Source organism: Gracilinanus agilis, chromosome 4 (assembly GCF_016433145.1).
Source record: "Gracilinanus agilis isolate LMUSP501 chromosome 4, AgileGrace, whole genome shotgun sequence".
In the NCBI taxonomy this organism is placed as follows: domain Eukaryota; kingdom Metazoa; phylum Chordata; class Mammalia; order Didelphimorphia; family Didelphidae; genus Gracilinanus; species Gracilinanus agilis.
In genome coordinates this window covers 158174778-158200176 of record NC_058133.1, presented here as the reverse complement: position 1 = coordinate 158200176, position 25399 = coordinate 158174778, and the positions used below count along the sequence as shown (strand labels likewise).

The 25399-nt window shown below is 35.9% G+C and overlaps 1 protein-coding gene across 1 annotated transcript in view; it reads left to right on the top strand.

Annotated features, from left to right (window-relative positions):
* The window catches only part of NUP133 (nucleoporin 133), an 84206-nt gene that overhangs the window by 26176 nt on the left and 32631 nt on the right, over positions 1-25399 (top strand). The window contains exons 13-17 of the mRNA XM_044673814.1: positions 4367-4530; positions 12672-12766; positions 13562-13786; positions 17962-18084; positions 24002-24101. Coding sequence (XP_044529749.1) covers positions 4367-4530; positions 12672-12766; positions 13562-13786; positions 17962-18084; positions 24002-24101 — 707 coding nt within the window. The remainder of the gene's footprint in view (positions 1-4366; positions 4531-12671; positions 12767-13561; positions 13787-17961; positions 18085-24001; positions 24102-25399) is intronic.

Below are 25399 nucleotides of genomic sequence, written 5' to 3'. Positions count from 1 at the left end.
CTGCTGTTCACTTCTATTTTACAGTTGAGTTCATTCCATTCACATTCAATTGTGATTACTAACTACACTTTTTCTTTTTAAAAATTATTTATTTAATTTAGAATATTTTTCCATGGTTACCTGATTCATGTTCTTTCTCTCCCCTTTTCTCTCCCTCCTCCTGTAGCCAATAAGCAATTCCATTGGGTTTTTACATGTATCATTGATCAAGATCTAATTCCATATTATTAATATTTGCAATATCCCCATTGAACCATGTGAATCAAGGAAATGTTTTTCTTCTGTGTTTCTACTCCCACAATTCTTTCTCTCCATGTGGATAGCGTTCTTTCTCCTAAGTCCCTCAGGATTGTCCTGTAGCATTGCATTGCTGTAGTGGAGAGGAGTCCATTACGTTATTGTGCCACAGTGTATCGGTCTCTGTGTACAATGTTCTTCTGGTTCTGCTCCTTTTGCTCTGCATCAATTCCTGGAGGTTGTTCAAGTTCACATGGAATTCCTCCAGTTCATTATTCCTTTTAGCATCACCATCAGATACCACAATTTGTTCAGCCATTCCCCAATCAATGGACACACCCCTCATTTTCCAATTTTTTTGCCACTACAAAGAGTGTTGCTATAAATATTTTTGAACACGTATTTTTCCTTATTATCTCTTTGGGGTACAAACCCAGCTGGATCAAAGAGCAGGCATTCTTTTAAAGCTTTTTTTGGCATAATTCCAAATTGGCTTCCAGAATGGATGGATCAATTCACAACTCCACCAGCAATGCATTATTGTCCCAGTTTTGCCACATCCCCTCCAACATTTATTACATCTTAGCCAACCTGCTAGGTGTGAGGTAGCATAGCACCTTAGAGTTGTTTTGATTTGCATTTCTCTAATCAGGAGGGATTTAGAACTCTTTTTTCATGTGCTTATTGATCATTTTGATTTCTTTATCTGAAAATTGCCTATTCTAACTATATACTTTTTGAAGTTGTTGCTCCTTCTGTTGCCACCACCTAGTCCAACCACTCCATAGAGACTCTGGGCCAGCCTCCTCCACTGTCATGAATCTCTCTTTCCAAGTTCCTAAGTTATCTTAGGCTGGAATAATGTCTCATTTTGACCTTTTGTTGGTCCTGTCACTCCTAGATTCTATTTTAGGTGTTACTTTTAAGTTGAAGGGCAATGTTGGGAGAGCCCTGTTTCACTTTTTTTAAAGATAAAGTTGATGATCATTGCTAATTCCTTGTTGAAACATGAAAATTATTCCAATTATACATTATATCTTGTTTTCATTATTAGCTTTCTTGCTTTTTACTAATTCTGATGTTTGCATTGATCCATCTTAAACTATACACAGAGAGCCAATTCATGAGTAATTCCTACTTCTTATATTTTAAAGCCTAATCTATTTCTTTTTTTAATATTAATTATTTGTGCTTATCTTAGCCAACACATAGCAGCTAATTTCTCAAAGAAAATGTTCATGATATAAAAAACCTGAGGCCTCAGTGTAATTTATAGTGCTTTGGCCTCTCTTGTACATTTTTGCCCAAACCATTCTATTTCTCACCACTTTCCTTTATAATGAAGTCATTAAATGTGTTGATTTTTATGGGGCAGTGGGTAGAACTCCAGGCCTGGAGACTGGAGGACCTGAGTTCAAATCTGGCCTCAGGACACTTCCTAGCTGTGACCCAAAGCAAGTCACTTAATCCCAAATGCCTAGCCATTCTGTCTTAGAATTGATACAATGACTGCGAGAGTTGAAGGATGCCTCACTGGACTGAGGGACCACTTTGAAGTTTTGTTTCATGGATTTCCTATGGCCAAAAAAACCTCATCAGATCCCTTCATGTTTAGCTGAGCTGGTCCTCAGAACACTCTCAGGCTGGAATCATATTCAAAGCTTCTCTAATATTTTGGAACCTACTAGAGGTTTTATTCCTCTTGCCTTGGAGAAACTAGGATCATGACCTCTACAATATTATGAAGCATCTGAGACTTTGTAGAAAACTTTAAATTTGAAAAATTAGCAATAAAAATGGCAAATGGACCACAGAAATTATATAAATACTGATTATGATAATTTCATATCATAATTTCATAAATTAACTATTATAAATGTATCACCACAATAAGAATAACAGATGGTCTCAGAAAAGCTTCTTAGGCAGCAAACATTTGACTTACCAAGCAGAGTTGGCAGCCTAGGGCAACACCAGTTTAGAATATAAACTTGATTGTAAAGTTTTATGAAGAAAGACAATAGTAGACAGCCATAATCATATTAGTTCACAAATGTGAGAATCAGTGGAGAGTAAAACCTATTTAAAGAAGTCATGGAGGGCAGCTAATTGATTCAGTAGATAAAGAACCAGGCCTGCAGATTGGTCCTAGGCTCAAATTTGGCCTCATATACATTTTCTAGGTTTTTGACCCTGAGCAAGTCACTTAACCCCATTGCCTTGTCCTTACTGCTCTTCTACCTTGGAACCTATACACAGTATTGACTCTAAAATGAAAGTCAAAGGTTTAAAACAATAAGAAATCATGGCCATAGATACTACTAAGCAAAGTTGTTCCCTAGGGCAGTGATGGGCAAACTATGGCCTGTGGGCCAGGTGTGGCCCCCTGAAATGTTCTATCTGTCACATGACATTATTCCTAATCTGATGAATTTAGTGAGTAGGATACAATATACAATGAAACTTTGAAAGAGTTGCCTTAGAAACTGACTGACAGATGAGCATTTCCTTTCCTTTGGCACCTCCTCTTTAAAAAGTTTACCTATCACTGCCCTTGGGCATTTAAGGATGAAAATGGAAAAAGGATAGCAAATAGAAGAAAAGAAGAAAAGATCTGTAAAATATACACTATATCATATTGTACTTTTAAAAAAATCTTCATTCATATTGGCAAATATAATATGACATACTAATTTCTTCTTGAAATGCAGCTTTTAAAAAAGTGAAATTTAGAATTATTATTTGCGGGGAAAAAATCTTCAAGGACATTGGAAGCAATCACACTGGGACATAGAAATGGCAGGAATTTCACTAAAGTGAACAAAAATAGACAAGCTATATTGTATTAAGTTTACATAAAGGAAGGCTGTACCAGAAGAGAGAAAATTATGAGAGCAGTGAGGGATTAATATGTAAAGTAGCTGAAAAAGAAAAGATAATCAAGGTATGGAAAAATTCTCAGACTTTGTACCAAAAATAGTTTACTGTATACCTACTCTCCCATCTATAAAAAAAAATCTCTAAGCATTGTCTATATTTAGGAACAATATTAGTAAGGAACAAGCATTTCACAAGCAATATTCAACCATAGAATACAATCTTTACCACTTTTCAGTTGACTGAAAGATATAGAAACTATAATATCCCGTTGTATATACTATTTGATGATTTTGAAAAAGCATTTGATTCATTGTTTCCAACAATGTTTTCCCATCCATACATTTAAATCATTATTTCATCCCCAAATTTCTAATCACACTATTTGTTTCAACTTTTAGTTTTTTGTCAAAGCAATATTGATATACCATTTTATTTACCCAGAGAAAATATATATTTCTGCATTTTGGTCATGATTATTTTTGAGCATTAGTATGGTTAAAGTAAGGTAAATTAAGGCACAAAGTTCTGAACATGATCCAATATAAAGGATCTCAGCTTTCTTAGCAAAGCTTAGATCCTGACAAAGGGAATAACCCTTTAAATTTTTTTAGGGAAGTGCAGACCAAAGAATAAGACTTCACAGGCAGGGAACAAGTTATGATTGATTAAAAGAACTTGACATCGCAAATGGTGACATCTTTGTGATTGGTTACAGAGCTGAGGTGTGGGGGATAATATAATTGGTTGGAAATTGTGAATGAGGGGCCTCCAACAACCACCCTCCTCTTCCTTTCCTGTGACTAAAAATTGTTCATCGTTTGAATCTACCTGCAAGTTTAGAGACAGTGGACCAGGTGTTGGATAACAAGATGCTTGGTGGTGTAATGATGCTAAAATGGACTTCCTTGTGTCCGCTTCAATCCCTCAAGAATAATAGATTTCTTTAAGGCAAGAATAGAACAGAGATTAGCATGAGAACTCTTAGCATAAACTTTACTCATAGGCAGAACAATAAAGAAATGTGGCTTGAGCAGTCATACAAAATGGGACAGTAATACAGAATAGGATCAATTATAGAAAAGAATCAATATTAAAATTACACAGAAGCAATTTAATTTCTTAAGAATTATTCTCTTAATCAGGTTAGACATCAGTTAATTTCTAATACTTGTTCCTTCAGGGAAAGATATTTAGAGTGTGATTATTGATTTATATAGGTAATTTAAAACCTTTTCCAAATTTATTGCAGGAAAGATTTAGTTAATGCACAAATCCTGGTTGATGAACTGTTTTCATCTCATCCTGATTCGGATTCTGACATTCAACTAGACAGAGCTGTGACCCAAATCAGTGTTGACTTAGTGGATGATTACCCAGCTTCTGATCCACGATGGGCTGAGTCTGTTCCTGAGGGTAAGGAAATGAAAAATAATCATGTAACATTTTTATTAATGTTATTCCAGGGAAAAGGGAATATTTTCATTTTCTTTTACAAAAAAAATTATAGTAGTAACCACTATTACAGATATTTATGAAATCACAAGACGTCTTAGCCAGTCATTAAGCATTTTTTAAGTGCCTGCTTATGTGACAGGCACAGTGCTAAATCCTAGGGTTACAAGAAAGGCAAAAGACAGTTTCTTGTCCTAAGGGATCTCTCAGTCTAATGGAGGAGACAACATATGAATCAAACTATATAGAGGGGAGTCACTAGAATTGGGACTGGGAAAGGCTTATTGTAGAAGGTGGGATTTTAGCTGTGATTTCAAAGAAGTCAGATGGTATAAATGAGGAGGGAGAGCATTCCAAATGGGAGACAGCCAGGGAAAATGTCCAAAGGTTAAGAGATGGTGTGTCTTGTTTTGAGGAAGAGTAAAGAGGCTAATGTCAGGTGATCAAAGAGAGAGTCGGGAGGAAAGAAGATTATAAAGGTGGGGTGGGGGAAGGTTAAAAAGGACTTTGAACACTAAATAAAATTTCGTTTTTGGCCCTTGAGATGAATAGGGAGCCAGTGAAGTTTATTGAGTAGAGAGAGGTGATGTGATTGTACTTGCCCTTTAGGAAAATCAATTAGGTTTCTGAATAGAAAATGGACTGGAGTGGGAACATTTGGGGTAGGCAGAACAGCAAGGAAGAAGATGAGGGCCTGTACCAGGGTTGTGGCAGTATTAGAGAAGAGGAGGTATATTCAAGAGCTGTTACAGAAGTGAAATTGATAGGTCTTGCTAACAGATTGAATATGGGGGTGGAAGAGAAGCAATGAGAAAAATTGAGAAGTCAAAGATGACATCAAGATTGAGAAAGGAGGTTTCCAATCTTAGGGGCCTGGAAAGATGATGGTACCTTTGATAGTAATAATCTAATTTGAAAGGAAGGAGGGTCTGGGGAGAAAGATAATGAATTTAGTTTAGGAAATGCTGATTTTAAGGTGTCTACAGGACATCTAGTTTTAGATGTCTAATAGACATTTGGAGATGTGAGATTAGAAGTTGGCAGAGAGGTTAAGGGCTGGACTTTGATAGATTTGAGAATCGTCAGTATAAGGATAATAATTAAATCCATGGGAGCTGATGAGATCCTTAAGGGAAGTAATATAGAAGGAGAAGAAGGCCTAGGACCCTGTGGCACAGGGCACAATTAGTGAACATAACTTGGAAGTAGGTCCAGGAAAAGAGATTGAGGAGTCTTCAGATAGAAGAACAAAAAGCTACAAAGAATAGCATCAAGAAGAAAAGGATGATTTAACAGTGTCATAGACTACAGAGAGAGAATAAGGATTTAGAAGAGGACATTTATCATTAAGAGATTGTTAATTTGGCAGAGAGCAGTTTGATTGAATGATGAGATTGAAAATCAGATTGCAGAGATTTCAGAAGAGAGAAAGAGGAAAGGAAGCAAAAGCACCAATTGTAGGTGGCCTTTTCAATTTTAGCCACAAAACCAGAAGAGATGAGACATTTAACAGGGATGGAAGGATCAAGTTTTTTTGAGGATGAGGGAGACCCGAGCAACCTTATTGGCAGTAGGGAAGCAAATGGACAGGGAGAGATGAAGATAAGTGAGAGTGAGTAATGAAAGAAGGGAGTCTGATGGAGGAGATAGGCTAGAATAGGATCACCTGGGCAGGTAAGAGTTTGCCTTGCCAAACCATCTCTTCATGTGACACACCAGGGAAGGAGGAGATAGTAGTGACAGAAGGTATCTGAGTAATATGAGGTGAGGAAGAGTTGAGAAGAAGCAGCTTTCAGTGAATGGCCTCAGGTTTTTCAGTGAAACATGAGGCAAAGTTCTCAACTAAGAGTTGGAGATGGAGTATCATGGGAAGTTTGAGGAGGGATGAAAGGTTTGGAAGAGCTTCTGTAGTGAGTTGGGGCAGTGAGTTAATTCTTAATTAAGGTGTAGAAGGATTGCCTAGGAGCAGTGAGGGCACTCTTTAGATTATGTAACATAATAGTGGACTCAGAATGGTTGTGATTTCCTCTACTTTCTTTTAGTAGGACCTGTGTGGGAGCCAAATGACATAGTATGAGTGAACTGAAGCTAAGACTTGACAAGATACAGTTGACAATGTGTAGAATTCAATTGGTTAACTAAAGGATCAAGATAGAGAAGTGATGAGAGTATGGCTATTTGCAGGGATGGTTATGGATGACCCGTGTGAGAGTTTTAGGGATTGAGGGATTGGAGGTCCTGTGGATGATGAGTAGCATTTGGGACAGGAAAGAGATAGAAAAATAATAGATCATAGAAGATAATTTTAAAACTATGAACATGAAGTGGTGCATTTCTGGTGATGACGGGATCAAAGACGTGACTGTCTTAGGGGGAATGCCAGATATTATCCAATATATTTGCTGCAAATATTTTCCTAATCTCTTTTAATTCTTAAAAATCTGCTTTTTAAAAAATGTAAAATCCTTTAATTTCTGGATTAGTATTGATTTTTGTCTTCAATTACTTCTTATACTTGATTAAAATCTTTCCTTTTCTTAGATAATGTGTGTGTATTTTTTTTCTAATAGTTTTTTCTTTAGAAAATTTTAAAATCATTGGTCTGCTAAAGATTTATTGTGGTATATGGCTCTAAACCCGTTTTTCCCATGCAGATAGTCAGGTTTCTAAGCACTTAAAAAAATAATGTTATTCCATTCTCCTTCCATATCAGTAATTATTTGTTAGTGGCCATTTATTTATTGTTATAGCAGATGTGTTCAGTTGGGTCCTGATTGTTGTGACCATTTTTGGAGTTTTTTTTTATTTCAGGCCTGGCCTTCTATGCACTCTGCTACCTTGTTATTGTTCAGATGTGTCCAACTCTTTGTAACCTCATTTGGGATTTTCTTGGTAGAGATAACAAGAATAGTTTACTATTTCCTTCTCTAGCTAATTTTACTGATGAGGAAACTGAGGCAAATAAGGTTAATTGACTTGGCTAGAGTCACTCAGCTATTAAGTCTGAGGCCAGATTTGAACTTGGGAAACAGAATCTTACTCCAAACCTAGCACCCTATCTACCATGCCACCTTGCTGTTCCCAATTATAACAGATTATTACCCCACAAATACTCAATATTGCCTCCTTCAAACTATATAATTGTAGAAAACAATTAAAATTAAGCCAGACCACTTTTGTAGTATTCTTAGTATTCATAAAAGTGGGTTTATCTTCCTAGCTAAGTGATCCTTGGACAAGTCACTTAACCCCAGTTGCATAGCCCATACCATACTTCTGCCTTGGGAACTGATACTTAATATTATTAGACAGAAGGTAAGGCTTTTTTTTTTTTTAAGTGAATTTATCAAACACAAATCTTTTCTATAGAGTGGATTCAAATTCTTAATTCTCTTATTATGTTCTGTTGATCTATTTCAGTATGATTCTAGTGCAAGACAGATTTTATAATAATTGATTCATATAAGATTTTGAAATCCTACAACAAAAAAGTCCAAAAAACCCTTTCTGGGTCTTCAGAAAATTCTTTTCTAGTCTCTTTTTTTATTGTTGTTAATATTACTTTCCATCTGCATTTCCATATCATTTTTATTTTTTCATGTTAATTTCATTTATATATATATTTTTAAATTTACAATATTTTCCCATGGTTACATGATTCATGTTCTTTTCCTCTCCCCCAAAGCGCGCCCCCAACCCCTCAGTAGCCGACGCACAATTCCACTGAGTTTTACATGTATCATTGATTAAGACCTATTTCCATATTATTGATAGTTGCTCTAGGGTGATTGTTTAGCATCTACACCCCCAATAATATCCCCATCAACCCATGTGTTCAAGCAGTTGTTTTTCTTCTGTGTTTCTACTCCCACAGTTCTTCCTCTGAATGTGGATAGCATTCTTTCTCATAAGTCGCTCACATTGTTCTGGATCATTGCATTGCTGCTAGTAAGGAAGTCCATTATGTTCATTTGTACCACAGTCTCTGTATACCGTGTTCTCCTGGTTCTACTCCTTTCACTCTGCCATCAATTCCTGGAGGCCATTCCAGTTCACATGGAATCCCTCCAGTTCATTATTCCTTTGAGCACAATAGTATTCCATCACCAATAGATACCACAATTTGTTCAACCATTCCCAAATTGAAGGACATTCTCTCATTTTCCAATTTTTTGCCACCACAAAGAGCGTGACTATAAATATTTTTGTACAAGTCCTTTTCCCTATAATCTCTTTGGGGTATAAACCTAGCAGTGGTACGGCTGGATCAAAGGGCAGAGTCTTATAGTCCTTTGAGCATAGTTCCAAATTGCCATCCAGAATGGTTGGATCAGTTCACAACTCCACCAGCAATGCATCAATGTCCCAATTTTGCCATAATCCCCTCCAACATTTATTACTTTCCTTTGCTGTCTTGTTAGCTAATCAGGTGTGAGGTGTGGTACCTCAGAGTTGTTTTGATTTGCATTTCTCTAATTATAAGAGATTTAGAACACTTTTTCATGTGCTTATTGATAGTTTTGATTTCTTTATCTGAGAATTGCCTATTCATTTCTCTTGCCCATTTATCAACTGGGGAATGGCTTGATTTTTTTGTACATTAGACCTTTATCTACGTTTTTTGTTATAAAGATTTTTTTCCCAATTTGTTGGCTTCCCTTCTAATTTTGATTGCATTGTTTTTGTTTGTACAAAACCTTTTTAATTTAATGTAATAAAAATTATTTATTTTACGTTTTGTAATTTTTTCTAACTCTTGCTTGGTTTTAAAATCTTTCCCAGAGATCTGACAAAGTATACTATTCTGTGTTAACTTATTTATAGTTTCCCTCTTTAGATTCAAGTCATTCACCCATTCTGAATTTATCTTGGTGTAGGGTGTGAGATGTTGATCTAAACCTAATCTCTCCCATATTGTTTTCCAAATTTCCCAGCAGTTTTTGTCAAATAGTGGATTTTTGTCCCAAAAGTTGGGCTCTTTGGGTTTATCATACACTGTCTTGCTGATGTCACTTACCCCAAGTCTATTCACTGATCCTCCCTTCTGTCTCTTAGCCAGTACCATAGTACCATACTGTTTTGATGACTGCTGCTTTATAGTATATAGTTTAATATCTGGTACTGCTAGGCCACCTTCCTTCACATTTTTTTCTTTTCATTATTTCCTTTGATATTCTTAATCTTTTGTTCTTCTAAATGAACTGTCTTATAGTTTTTTCTAATTCAGTAAAAAAGTTTCTTGGTAGTTTGATAGGTATGGCACTAAATAAGTAAATTAATTTGGGTAGGATGGTCATTTTTATTATGTTAGCTCATCCTAACAATGAGCCATTAATGTTTTTCCAAGTGTTTAGATCTAGTTTTAATTGTTTGGAAAGTGTTTTGTGGTGGTTGTGTTCATTTAATTCCTGTGTTTTTTTTGGTAGATAGATTCCCAAGTATTTTATATTGTCTAGGGTGATTTGAAATGGCCTTTCTCTTTCTAACTCTTGCTGCTGTGATGTGTTGGAAATATATAGAAATGCTGATGATTTATGTGGGTTTATTTTGTATTCTGCAACTTTACTAAAGTTGTTGATTATTTCCACTAGCTTTTTAGTTAATTGTCTAGGATTTTTTTAAATAGACCATCATATCATCTACAAAAAGTGATAGCTTAATCTCCTCATTGCCTATTTTAATACCTTCAATTTCTTTTTCTTCTCTTAATTGCTACTGCTGGTGTTTCTAGTACAATGTTAATTAAAGAGGTGACAATGGACATCCTTGTTTCACTCCTGATCTTATTGGAAATGCTTCTAATTTGTTCCCATTGCAGATGATGCTTATTGATGGTTTTAGATATATACTGTTTAATATTTTTAGGAGAGGCCCTCCTAAACATTCTAGTTTTTTCAATAGGAATCGATGTTGTATTTTGTCAAAGGCTTTTTCTGTATCTATTGAGATAATCATGTAATTTTTGTTGGTTTGCTTGTTGATATGGTCAATTATGTGTATGGTTTTCCCTAATATTCAACCATCCTTGCATTCCTGGAATAAATCCCACCTGATCATGATGGATAACTCTTGTGATCACTTGCTGGAATCTTTTTACTAGTATTCTGATTAAGATTTTTGCATCTATGTTCATTAAGGAGATTGATCTGTAGTTTTCTTTTCTCTGTTTTTGATCTATCTGGCTTTGGGATCAGTACCATATTTGTGTCATAAAAGGAATTTAGTAGGACTCCTTCTTTGCTTATTATGTCAGATAGTTTGTATAGTAGTGGAATTAGTTGTTCTTTGAATGTTTGATGGAATCCATTTGTGAACTGTTAGGAGGAAATTAGAAAATTATAATTTAATGTAGGATAACACTCAGGCTGTCTCAAAGAGCTGAGAGTTCCAACCATGGAATGAAGGGAAGGAAACTGTTTTCCTTGAGGACTCTGGTCAAGATGGAGTTGGGGAGAGGGCTGCTTTTACCTGTCCCTGTGGAGAGCCCAGAGAGTGTGGATTTATCACAGAGAAGGAAGACCTGCCACTGAAAGATCAAGTGAGCAAGAAGATCTAACTGGGGTGGTGGACATCCCAGTCTGAGACAACCACTTTGATTTAACTTTCCTGGATTTTCTTTCCTGTGAACCTGTTTTCCTGTACCATTAAGAGGAGCAGAAGTGGACAAAACTCTGTGAAAGACCCAATTCCTTTCCAGCCTGTGATAAAGAGTCCATTTCAGAGCAGCGTAGTCTCTAACCCATTTCCCAGCCCATATGTTGGTCTTTTATTGATTAGATTTAGTGTGGCCTCTCCCCATTATCTCTAACCCCTATAGTCATTATTAAACCTGTGTTTATAAATCCTTTTGTCAGCCCAAGTGTTATCCTATATTAAATATATAATTTTCTAATTTCCTCCTAACAGAATCCATCTGGTCCTGGGGATATTTTCTTAGGGAGTTTTTTGATGACTTGTTCAATTTCTTTTTCTGATATGGGATTATTTAAGTATTCTATTTCTTCTACTGTTAATCTAGGCAATTTATATTTTTGTAAATATTCATCCATATCACCTAGATTGCTATATTTATTGCCATATAATTGGGCAAAATAGTTTTTAATGATTGCCTTGATTTGCTTTTTCATTAGAGGTAAGGTCTCCCTTTTCATCTTTGATACTGTTAATTTGGTTTTCTTTCCTTTTTTTAATTAGATTGACCAGTACTTTGTCAATTTTATTTGTTTTTTCAAAGTACCAGCTTTTAGTCTTGTTTATTAATTCAATAGTTATTTTACTTTCATTTTTATTAATTTCTCCTTTAATTTTAATGATCTCTAATTTAGTTTTTATCTGGGGATTTTTAATTTGTTCACTTTCTAATTTTTTGATTTGTATGCTCAGTTCATTGATCTCTGCCCTCCCTAATTTTTTAATATATACACTCAAGGATATGTTTCCCCTGAGTACTGCTTTGGCTGCATTCCACAGATTTTGATAGGATGTCTCATCATTGTCATTCTCTTCAATGAAATTATTATTTTTGTGATTTATTCTTTAACAAACTGATTTTGGAGAATCATATTTAATTTCCAATTAATTTTTGATTTGCCTATCCATGTACCCTTACTAGTTATTATTTTTATTGCATTATGATCTCTACTCTGTAGCCATCTTAATCCGGAAATCTCCTCCATGTCATTTTTAGAAAAAAAAAATCTAATTCAATGAAACAATCCATTGTTAAAATTAAGAAAATTGAGTATATTTACTTGCTTCTCAGTAGACTGCTTATTTTCTTTATAGCTATCAGCCTTTTAAATTCTGTAAATGATTATATAACTTTTTTAGTGAGATGACCATGTAAAAAATCATCCAAAAATATCAAAAGAGAAAGGATCTTTTTCCTGGAAGTAATAGAATTCTTTAAAGAAGTGGAATCAGAGTCCAAATAAAGAATTATTTCAGTCTTAAAAAATATTCCTTTAAATTTTACAGTTCTAGAATGATGTCACTAATAATTGTCTCTGTGCCTAATGCTTGATTTTTTTTCTCATCTTTTTTTAAGCAATAACATAAAGCTAGAACATACTCAATATTAACATTTTATTATGTTTTTACAGAGGCACCAGGATTCAGTAACACATCACTTATCATTCTTCATCAGCTAGAAGACAAGATGAAAGCTCATTGTTTCCTCATGGATTTTATTCATCAAGTAAGATTCTAAATTATATAGTTTCAGGCACCAGGACCAAAACAATCCCAGGAACCATGTACATTTACCACATTGTTTTGAACAAATGTTTTATTGATACTTTAAAAAATCAGTACTTTTATTTCCCAATATCTTTCCCCCTCCTTCTCCATCTCTTGTCATCAGTAGACCTCTTTCTTATAACATAGTATAGTTGAAAATAAACATATATTGACTGTCATGTTTTACTCTTTTTTCCTTTCTGATAAATTGAAGTATCCAAGTGTTGTTTTTTTTTTGTCCATTCATTAAATAGAAGCACTGGGTTAAGCCTATATAACTAAACGTGGAAATATGATAATATAATCTAATGATAATATTATGTGTTTAGGATGAGTTTCACTTATAAGAATCATTTTGTGCTACAATATTAAAACAGATTATCTTTCACAAAAATAAATGCTTAGGCAAATGCTATTAAATCAAGGATTTGCCTGAAAATTTAGAACTGTCAAGTCTCTTACTACAGGGTAAATAGAAGTCAAGACAAGAAGGAGATATCAAACCAAGAAGGTCCAGAAGTTGTAGGCAAGTGTTTCTCCAAGAAAAATTACTAAAGTGATTCTTCAGGTTTAGTTTGCCCTTAGGTTTTCTGTTGCTTCTGATAGAATAAAAATGAGAAGTCTATAAGAGCTCAGTGACCTTGGTTGGAAAAGGGTCAAATACTATAAGAAAATTAAACTTGTATCTCAATGAAAATTTAACTAGATTTTTAAAATGTTTCTAATAGTGTGTGGTCTGTCTTTTTTGAATAAGGTTGGCTTATTTGAGCGTCTGGGCACTTTCCCAGTAAGAGGGGTGCCTATGACAACACGACTCTTGCTCTGTGAACATGCTGAAAAGTTGTCAGCTGCCATTGTTCTCAAGAACCACCATTCTAGACTTTCTGACCTAGTGAATACTGCTATCCTAAATGCTTTAAACAAAAGAGAATGTGATGTCCCGCCAAGTCTTACTCCTGCAGATGTTTTTTTTAGAGAGGTAAGATGTTATTTTTCTTGGTATTTATCTATTTGGTAAAGCTATGATATAAATACATGTAGCTGTGCAAATATGTAAAACCTATATATGCATATAATATAAATATACTGCTATTTCCTTGAATAATAATTTAAATATAAATGGGCTTAAAAGGGGCAGCTTAGGTGGTTTAGTGGATTAAGAATCAGGCCTACAGCCGTGAGGGTTCTTGGTTCAAATCTGGCCTCAGACACATCCTAGCTGTGTGACCCTAGGCAACCCACTTAACCTACTTAACTTTAAAGGGTTTTAAAAAAATAATAAAAGGTTAATGCATATTATTTTATAATTCACTTCAGCAAAAACTTATGTAATCTGTGTTCTATGTAATTTAAAACTGGATCCCACATTTCCTAGGTAAGATAAGTTGCAGCAGCAGAATATAACTTCCTTACTTTATAAACCAATGTTAGTAAAGTAGAATGTAAATATTTTTTCCCTGTGTAGTCCATCATTAAAGTAAAAAATGTGTCCTTTTAGAAAGATACAGTAATAGACATATTTAGTGGACAGTCTGGCAACTTGGTATTTGCCATATGGAAGATCATGTTGGCTATGGTCTTATAGTTCCTACTTAGAAGATTACAAGTACCAGATAGTTTCTATAAATACCATTTTATAATATAGTTTGAAGTATAGTATAGAATCTCCTTTGCAATTTGATCTATAGGCGTGATGGTGAACCTTTTAGAGATGGAGTGCTGCCTGCCCCCCACCTTTATTCCAGACAGGGGAGGGAGGAAATGCTCCCATTGGGCTGCTGAGCAGAGGTGGGATGAGGTGAGGAATGTCCTCCAATACATGGAGAGGGGGAGGGGAATAGCTCCCTCCCAAGTCCCTCTGGCTTTCTAATAAGGAACTCTGGCAGGGGACTGCAGGTGTGCCCACAGAGAGCACTCTGTTTGCCCTTTCTGGCATGTATATCATAGGTTTGCCATCACTGGCAGATGACCCAACCATGATCGTTTCTAATAACTTATATATTTACACACATATACATACATACACACGCACACAGATAGCCTTTCCCCTCAAGAAATTCACATTCTAGTGGAGGAGACCATATATAAATAACTAGGTACCTACAAATTATATACTTAGTAGAAGGAAGATAATCTCAGAGGGGAAGGTGCTGTCAGGTGAGGAATCTCACCAGAGAAGGTGAGATTTCCGCCAAGTCTTGAAGGAAACAATGGAGTAGAAGTGAGAAAAGGAGAGTGTAGCAAGCATGGAGGCAGCCAATATAAAGGCACAAAGGTAAAAGATAGTGTTTTCAGGAAAGCAGCAGGTAGGCTAGTATATCTGTATTGTAGAGCATGTGGACGGGAATGAAATATAAAAAGACTGGAAGGGCACAAAGGGACCCAGGTTATGAAGAACTTTAAACACCAAACAGAATGTTTTATATTTGATCCTGAAGCCACTGACAGTTCATTGATTTGGGGGTTTGAGAGTGGAAGAGGGGACATGGTTAGAACTGTCTTTCAGGAAAATCACGTTGGCAGCTGAGTTAAAGGATGAATTGGAATGGAGAGAAACTTGAGATAGGGAGACTTACTCGAAAGTTATCACAGTACTCCAGATGAGATGACGAATGGCTACACCAAAGTGATGGCTATGCGAATGGAGAGAAGTGGGATATATATGAGAGATGTTGCAGAGGTAGAAATGACAAGATTTGACAATGAATTGGATTTGTGGGGTGAGTGAGAGGAAGGTGTCAAGAATGACATTGAAGTCGTGGACCTGAGATAACCTGGAAGATGGGTGGTGCCAATGATAGTGAATATTTGGTGAGCAAGTCAATGATTTTTGCTTTTTACATGTTGAGCTTTAAGATATCTATAAGATATCTAAATTAAATTGTTAAAAGGTATTTGGTAATGCAGGTCTGGAGCTCAGGAAAGACACTTGCTAGAAACGTAGTATTAGGAGACCTCTACATTAAAAAAACTGAACTATGGAGTCTGATGAGCTCAGTACATGAAATAGAGGGAACAAGTGACAAGGTCCAGGAAATATATCTTTGGAAGATGCCCTTGGTGAGTGGGCATGACAGCAAAGAAGACTGAAAAGGAGCAGTCAGATATATAAGGGGAACCAAAAGCAAGCAGTGTCAAGAAAACCAAGTGAGGAGAGAAAGTCTAGGAGGAGAGGTGATCAATAGCTTCAATGGTTAAAGATAAGTCAAGAAGAATGAAAATTGAGGGGGGAGCTGGGTGGCTCAGTGGATTGAGAGCCAGGCCCTGAGATGGGAGGTCCTGGGTTCAAATTTGACCTCAGACACTTTTCTAGTTGTGTGACCCTGGGCAAGACACTTAACCCCCATTGCCCACTGCTCTTTTGCCTTGGAACCAATACACAGTATTGATTCTAAGGTGGAAGGTATGGGTTTAAAAAAATTTTTTTTTTTTAAGGAATGAAAATTGAGAAAAAATTTTTGGATTTAGTAATGAAAAGATCATTGGTGACTTTGGTGAGATCAATTTCTGTTGAATGAAGAAATTAGAAACAAGACTGCAGAGGATTTAGAAGCAAATAATGGGAGAAAAAATGAAGACATTTATCTGAAGAATGTAGAGATGATTGGAGGGATTTTTAAGGATGGAGGAACATGGGTATGTGAGGACAGTGTTTTGGAGAAAACAGGAAGGCAGAGGAATGAAGGAGAGAAGATAATAGGGGATGACCTGAGTGATATGTAAAATTATGAGCTTACCATGTGGAGCCTCATTTTTTGTTGTAAATTACCAGGCAAATTCCATGGCAGAGATTAGAGGGAAGGATTATGTGAAAGCTTGAAGAAAGATGAAATGATTTGGAATGGTTGCTGTGGAGAATGGGATAGTGATTAGGGAGCAGTAGAATAATTGCTTTGATGAAGAGAGAACCCATTTGAGATTATATAGTAAATATGCAAAGGCCCCATTTAGTAAGATTTCAAGATTTCCTCCAGCTCTCTTCAGTGGCTCATGAATAGGTGCAAAGGAAACAGATATATTATAGGTGGAAGTAATGTAAAGTTTGGGGTTTAACAAGATATGATTGTGATAGCCTAAGGCAGGGGTCGGCAACGTATGACTCTCGAGCCATATCTGGCTCTTTTGAGGGTCAGATATGGCTCTTTCTGCAAGAGCCATAAAGTCAATTTTTTTTCAGGCACTGTTACAGGAGCAGCACTGTGAGCACTGTACGGCTCTCACGAAATTACATTTTAAAAAATGTGGCGTTGATGGCTCTCACGGCCAAAAAGGTTGCTGACCCCTGGCCTAAGGCAATCAAGGGATTCAAGAGTAAAAGTTAGCATGAATTAGATCATCAAGGAGTCAAGATGACTTTGAGCAAGCAAGTCACAACATTTCCTAGTTTCAATTTCCGTAACTGTAAAATTGACATAATAATAGCATTTACATCACAGGGTTACTGTGAAGATCAAATGAAATAATGTGTAAAGTGCTTTGCAAAACTTTTAAGTGCTATATGTGCTAATGGTTGTTAATTATTTTAAATTTAATTTCTAATATTTTTTTTTCTCTAATATATTTTCTTCTCAGTTTTTATTAATTTTTTAAACTGAAGTTGTTATTTCTTTGGTATAGGGAACTCTTGGTGAGGTACTTCCTCTATCAATGCATATTGGAGCATTCTTTTCAACTTGTATAGTGTTAGATATGTTTTAAAGAGTTTTATGAATTTACTTTTGTATCCTACTTTAATAAAACCGCTAATAATCCCAACTAGTTTCTTCACTAATTCTCTGGAATTTTATTACTGAACTATCATGTAATCTGAAAATACAAATAACCATTTGCTAATGTTTTATCTTAAATTATTAAATTTCCTTCTCTAATATTTATAGTTTGTATTTCTAGAACTATCCCAAATGATAGGGAAAGATGGCTATCCTCACTTTACCCTTGTTTGTACTGGGAAAACTTGCAATGCTTCTCCACTGCAAATCTATCTCTTAGTTTTAAGCATATGTTTTTTATCATATTAAAGAAGAACTTTTTCATGCTTATCCTTTTTAGAGTGTTTAACATAAATGTATCTGTATTTTCTCAAAATATTTTTTATCTCTTGGCATATTATATACTTTGATGTTCATTGTAAGTCTTGTGTGTTTCTTTTCATAGGTATCTCAGATAGATACTATCTTTGAATGTCTATTAGAACAAGAAGAACAAGTCTTGAAAGATACCCCAATGGAATCTGTTGAATGGGCTCAGGTGGTGCTCAATGTGAACAGTATCCTGAAGGTACTAAAACATAGTGACTCAAGCAGTGCAGTCTTTTAAAGGATAAATGAAAAGTCCAGTTTTCACTAAAGTAAAATCTCACACCAGGAAAAGCCTTTTGTAGATGGTGTGATTTGAGCTGAGTCTTAAAGGAAGCCAGGAGGCAGAGGTAAAGGAAGAGAGCATTTTAGGCTTGGGGGACAGTGAATGTGGAAAGAAGAGAAAAGGTTTCCCAGATATTTCATCTAGTAATTATTCAGAATTTTGTGGTTTTAGCCATATAGTCATACAATTTGTAAGAAATAAAATTGATATAGAAGGATATATATATGGGTTTTATTGTCAGCCATATTGATAATTAAAATCCGAGTGCCTGATTAGAGCTAATTCAAATGCCATGCCATTACCTCTGCCCATCTGGCTTGTTCAGCAGGAAAGAGGGCGAGAGCCAATCCTGTCCTGAGTCTTATACTCCTGTTTTGCGCTAGCTTACATTACCATGTAAGGACAGAAAGCAAGTTGAATCATGGGAAATGTACTTTGAAATGAGATCCAAATGTCCACAGGAAGTTTAGACCAGAGACCTTAAGATCAGTTCAAGGACCCCCAAATTTCCAGTATCACAAATTTTAAAAAACAGTGATTAGCCACACATCAGTACTTTAAAAGATCTGTTAGTTCCTTAATATGTGGACTCTCCACAATACAGATTATAACTCTTCCATGCTAAAGTAGGTAGATCTCTGAATTCCTGAGGTCAGGGGCAAAAATCAACACCAGGTTGTCTATTTCAAACTTAGGCTTTCCCCCAAGACAGTCTTGGTCAATACTGGAAATTATTTTACATTGTTAAGACTTTGCTTTCCTGAATGTCTTCTCCACTGGCTTGCCTTTAAGAATCCAGGTACCTCCCCTGATATTAAGCATCTTAGTAAGACTATTAGAGCAATAGTTATAAAGCTAACACATATTTATTAAACATCTACTCTGTTCATAATACTACCGACTAATATTCTGCTCTGGCTAATGCTTTATTTCTGCTTGGTATATTAAAGTATTTTCTTTGGAAAGGAATATCTAGAATTTTCGCTTTTTTAAAGACTGATGTAGATTAAATATTTGCATTTAGGTTTTTTAAATATTTTGAAGTCTAATATTCACTTGTACTACAGTATCATAGTCAAATTAAATCATATTAAATAGAATTAAAGATAAGATAAGCTGGCAGATTGGACCTGATGTATATAGAGGAGATTCATACTGAAGGTGATGTAATTATAAAGGTATGGAGTAATCAATTCTCAAAATATTGGAAGGAGAGAAGCAAATCAAAAATTTAGAAAAAAAAAATCAACTGTTATTTATGCCCCCCCAAAAAGGACAACTGAGATAATACTAATTACCAACCAATATGCCTACTTTACCACCTCTGCAAAATATTTATGAGATTAATTTATATAAGAATTAAGGTTATCCTTGATAAGAGGGTTTTGTTTTTTTTTTAAAACCCTTGCCCTTCTGTCTTAGAATCAATACTATGTTATGGTTCAGAGGCAGAAAGGGTGGTAAGGGCTAGGCAATAGGGTTTAAATGACTTGCTCAGAAGCCACACAGTTAGGAAGTGTCTGAGGCAAGATCTGAACCTGGGACCTCTTGTCTCTAGACCTGACTCTCAATCCACTGAGCCACCTAACTGCCCCATGAGAGTTTGTTTTTTTTTTTAAACCCTTACCTTCCGTCTTGGAGTCAATACTATCTATTGGCTCCAAGGCAGAAGAGTGGTAAGGGTAGGCAATGGGAGTCAAGTGACTTGCCCAGGGTCACACAGCTGGGAAGTGCCTGAGGCCAGATCTGAACACAGGACCTCCCGTCTCTAGGCCTGACTCTCAATCCACTGAGCTACCCAGCTACCCCCACTATGAGAGTTTTTAAGAAGGAAACAGGCACATTTTCACAAATAATGTTCCATGCAAGGATTCTTAGCCTCTTTGTGTCACGGAGCCATTTAGTAGTCTATGGAAGCCCATGAATCCTTTTCAGACTATGTTTTTAAATGAGTAAAACACATACTATTACAAAGAAAATCTGTTATATAAGATGAAGATATACTTTTTCCCCCACCCAACTTTATGAAATTTAAGGACAAGACCTTTGAAGTCTTTCGATGCTAGGCCAGAAATTCCTGTTATCCAGTAATATTCTTTTACATTTCAGAGTTCAAGGAAAGATCTAGAAGATTCTAATATCCTTGCTATGCTTATTGCTCAGTGATTATGAAAAGGCATTTGATTCAGTGGAGCATAAGACTACCTTGAAAGTTCTCTTTCAGCACAATGCCTAGTATCCATGCAGCAAGATCATTTGAGTCCTTAAAAAACAGAACAATAGAAATAGTCCTTTTCAGTAACTTTCTGGTCATAGATATCAGGCAAGGCATAAAAGGGAGAGATTTGCTCATCAATTCAATGTAAGAAATCTAGAACATATTGAAGAGTAATTCCCCATGGATAGTGAGATATGCTCCAGATGTTCCTCGTTGTCGATGATGTTCTGTTTGCATCAAACCCAGAATTACCCCAGAGTCTACTGGAAGAGAGCTGTAACCACCCAGAATAAGTTTGTAAAGTTTGTCCTGATTCTACAAACAGGAAAGACTAAAAAGAGGAAGAATGTCTGTTGTACAGATGATGTGATTAAATTGTGGACAACCCGTATTGAGATAGCTGGGTGATGTAGTAAAGAGGGCACTGGAGTTGGGAAGAACTGAGTCTGCTTCCTGCCTTAGACACCCACTATTACTACTGGCTAAGGGTTATAGTGTTTTCCCTGTGCTGGGTACTATGCTAAGCACTTTACAGTTATTATCTCATTTGACCTGTCACCCCCCCCCCCCCATCCCCCAAGGTAGGTACTGTTATTATCTCCTTTTTACAGATGAGGAAACCAAGGCAAACAGAGGTTAAGTAACTTGCCCAGTGTTATAGTTATATAGCCAGTAAGTGTCTTAGACTGAATTCGAATGCAGGTATTCCCAATTCCAGGTTTAACATTCCATCTGCTGCATTTCCTAGCTGCCCTTACTCATTTAATACTTTGTCAATGTCTGTGTGTGTCTGTCACAGTTCCAGAATAAAACGAGGAGGAAAGCAGGAAAGCTTGCTTTTTGGAAATTGTGAAGTTCCTTGAAAGACTCCTTGTCTTCTATAAATAGGCTTAACTTTTTAAATACAGAAAATTCTTGCCTTAAATGGACCATTCCACAAACTTCTAAGTAAAGTGATTTTTACAAAATGCTCATTTGCCCATACTTGCCTCTTTTATTTGGTCTATATAGCAAAGGCATATGCAAAGTAATATCTTTATGCACATCTTAAGATGTAATTAAAATGCAGATGTTAAATACTGACCATGATAATAAAACAGAATTATGAAATGAAAGGTAAGGTTAATGATAAAGTATCCACAGTATTGTGCAGTACAGTTAACATAGGTGTGCAGTATATTGCCCTTTCCACAGCCACTGCACCTATCCTTTATGACTGGTGGTTGGCTGGGAAACTTTTTTTCTGAAACTTTAGAGATGTATTTGGACAAGTGGCTCTCTTTTTTTCCTTGTATAGCTTACAATAGGGAGTGCAATATTATCCTCAATTAGTCTTTTACAGTTCTTTATTAAAAGACTAATTTACATAATATGAATTACATAAAGTAAAAACTGTGTTACCAGTATTTTATGACTGAGAAAAAATGAAACATATTAATCTTGAAAGAACTGAAAATGAACATCACACAGAGGGCAGTGGAGAGGCAGTGGGTTTGAATATGGCTGATCCACATTAACAATGAAGAACTTTGAAGAATAGGAATAAAAGATTTCAACAGGGAAACAGACATTAAAAAAAAAATAGACTAAGTTATATTATGAGAGTGAGTGAAACCACACGGGCATTTTGAATGCACCATGGGTATCCTGATGTCAAGACAAAGTGAAACAGATCTCTCCAACATTTTGGATTGATTATTTTTTTTAATATTCTTTAATTAATTTAGAATAATTTTTCACATCAACCCATGTGTTCAAGCAGTTGTTTTTCTTCTGTGTTTCCACTCCTGTAGTTTTTTCTCTGAATGTTGGTAGCGTTCTTTTCCATAAATCCCTCAGAACTGTCCTGGGTCATTGCATTGCTGCTAGTACAGAAGTCCATTACATTCTATTTTATCACAGTATCAGTGTCTGTGTATAATGTTCTACTAGTTCTGCTCCTTTCACTCCACATCAATTCCTGGAGGTCTTTCCAGTTCACATGGAATTCCTCCAGTTTATTATTCTTTTGAGCACAATAGTATTCCATCACCAGCATATACCACAATTTGTTCAGCCATTCCCCAATTGAAGGGGGCATACCCTCATTTTCCAGTTTTTTGCCACCACAAAAAGCACAGCTATAAATATTTTTGTACAAGTCTTATATGTAGACTCAAAATAACCACACCAATGTAACTATCAATAATATGGAAATAGGTCTTGATCGATGACACATGTTAAAATCAGTGGAAATATGCATCGGCTATGGGGGGAGTGGGGTTGAGAGGAGTGAAGGAGGGAAAGTAAGAACGTGAATCATGTAACCATGGAAATTTTTTCTAAAAAATAAAAATATAAAGACCAAAAAAAAATAGAATAATTTTCCATGGTTACATGGTTCATGTTCTTCCCCCCTCCGTAGCTGACATGCAATTCCACTGGGTTTTACATGTAGCATTGATCAAGACGTATTTCCATATTATTGATATTTGCACTAGGGTGATCGTTTAGAGTCATATCCCCATCAACCCATGTATTCAAGCAGTTGTTTTTCTTCTGTGTTTCTACTCCCACACAGTTCTTCATCTCAATGTGGGTAACATTCTTTCTCATAAGACCCTTAGAGTCCTCCTGGATAATTGCATTGCTGCTAGTAGAAAAGTCCATTATGTTCAATTGTACCACAGTGTATCAGTCTCTGTGTATATGGTTCTCCTGGTTTTGCTCCTTTCATTCTGCATCAATTCCTGGAGGTCATTCCAGTTCACATGGAATTCCTCCAGTTCATTATTCCTTTAAGCACAATAGTATTCCATCACCAACAGATACCAAAATTTGTTCAGCCATTCCCCAATCAAAGGGCAGCTCTTCATTTTCCCATTTTTTTGCCACCACAGAGACTGTGGCTATAAACATTTTTGTACAAGTTTTTTTCCTTATGATCTCTTTGGGATATAAACCCAACAGTGCTACAGCTAGGTTAAAAGGCAGACAGTCTTTTAAAGCCCTTTGGGCGTAGTTCGAAATTGCCATCCAGAATGGTTGGATCAATTCACAGCTCCACCAGCAATGCATTAATGTCCCAATTTTGCCATATCCCCTCCAACATTCATTACTCTCCCCTGCTATCATTTTAGCCAATCTGCTAGGTGTGAGGTAGTACCTCAGTGTTATTTTGATTTGCATTTCTTTAATTATAAGAGATTTAGAACACTTTTTCATGTGCTTATTTATAGTTTTGATTTCTTTATCTGAAAATTGCCTATTCATTGGTCAGATTATTTTTGATAAATTTATGTGATGACATGGACAAGGGACCACAGGTTTGGTAGACATGGATGACTTGCAGTCGGTATCATTGGAAGGAACATCCACATTGATGAGATCCCATCAATTTGAGAATATTCTAGCATATGTACTAAGATACAATCTATTCAATTTTTAATTAAATTTCTTTTTAAGGTGACTATTTCTACTTTTAGCTATCTAAAAAATTGGAATTTGTGGCAATAAATGTAAAGAATTTTTAAAAAGCACACATCTTAATAGGCAAAGTTAGATTTTTATGTTTCATCTTAGATTAAGAAATACTTTGAATTTCCATTTTCAGAAATTGGTATTTTGTTTTCCCAGGATATGCTACAAGCAGCCAATCAGTATCGCCAAAGTAGAAACTCCTTATATAGAACAGAAGAACTCGTAGAAAAAGAACCTGAATATATTCCTTGGACAGGTAAGCTTTTAAAAATTAGCCATGTAAATCTATTTTACTATCATTTTGTTCAGAAATTTTAATTCTAATAGTTTATTGTATCTGTCTATGAGTAGTTTGTATTTTTCCATAAACTAGTTTTGTAAAAAAAATTTCAACATTAATATACCAATTCCAAAATGAATTCACCCTGTCAAGGTCATTCTTCTATTTGCCTGATGTTTGAAAATATTTACTGAGGACCTAGCACTTGTTGCAAAGTACATGTAGGAAATATAAAGAAGTTATAAGACATGCCCATTAAGATTTTTTGGTGTGTAGCAGGTAGGTAACTTATATACATAAGAAAATCTGATGATGAAGGGATTGAGTATTAATAGGGGTTAAGAGTGGGAATAAGGGCAGTTAGGCAGCACAGTGGATAGAGTGTCAGGCCTGGAGTTGAGAGGACCTGGGTTCAAATCTAGCCTTAGATACTTCCTAGCTTGAACCTTGGGCAAGTGACTTAACCCAAATTGCCTGACTTTTGCCATTCTCTTCAGTCTTTGTATTGATCCCAAGACTTAAGAGCTTACGTAAGAGCTTAAAAAATAGAAGAAAGAAAAAAGGGAGGAGATGGCCATTTTTAGTTAACATCTTTGGAGAAGTTATGTCTTGGTCTTATGACCAAAAAAGATGGATGGCTAGATATTTTCTTTGATCTACATAACCTCTCCAACATCCGAATTATTTGTGAAAGATAAAGCAATTTGAGCTATCCATTATGGTACACTAAGAACCCAAACGGATAAACAGCCCAAGAAGGGTTATAATCCTTAACCCCTTCCCTCAGTACTCCCTCTCCTGCCATCTCCCCCTCTGGTAGCAAGGCAGCACAAACCAAGCCATGAGCTTACAACATAGTTCAGTTCTACTGCCTCTTCTCCAGATACATGCTTAGTCAGATGGGAGAGCATCACATCATCCCTCAGAGAATTGAGAAGCAAAGAAATTGGGGCAGGACACATGTTAACAAAGTATGATACCCTAATAAGCCTGAAGAATAGACTCAAACATTTATGTGGGGCCACATCTGTCCCCCCTATCCAATAATTCTCTTGAAGCAGAAACCAAAACTAATGAACCGTAAATTGCCTGAATTGGAAGGATGCAGAGATGACAGATATCCAGCTCCTAGAGAAACTAGCATCAAAAGGGAAGGAATCAGAAGGGTTAAAATAAGAGGAAAAGAATGAAATTACCAGAGATCTCAGGAGGAAGACTTTGAGCAAAAACAAGCGGGACTTTTTTTTTTTAAAACTCTTAGTATCAATTCTAAG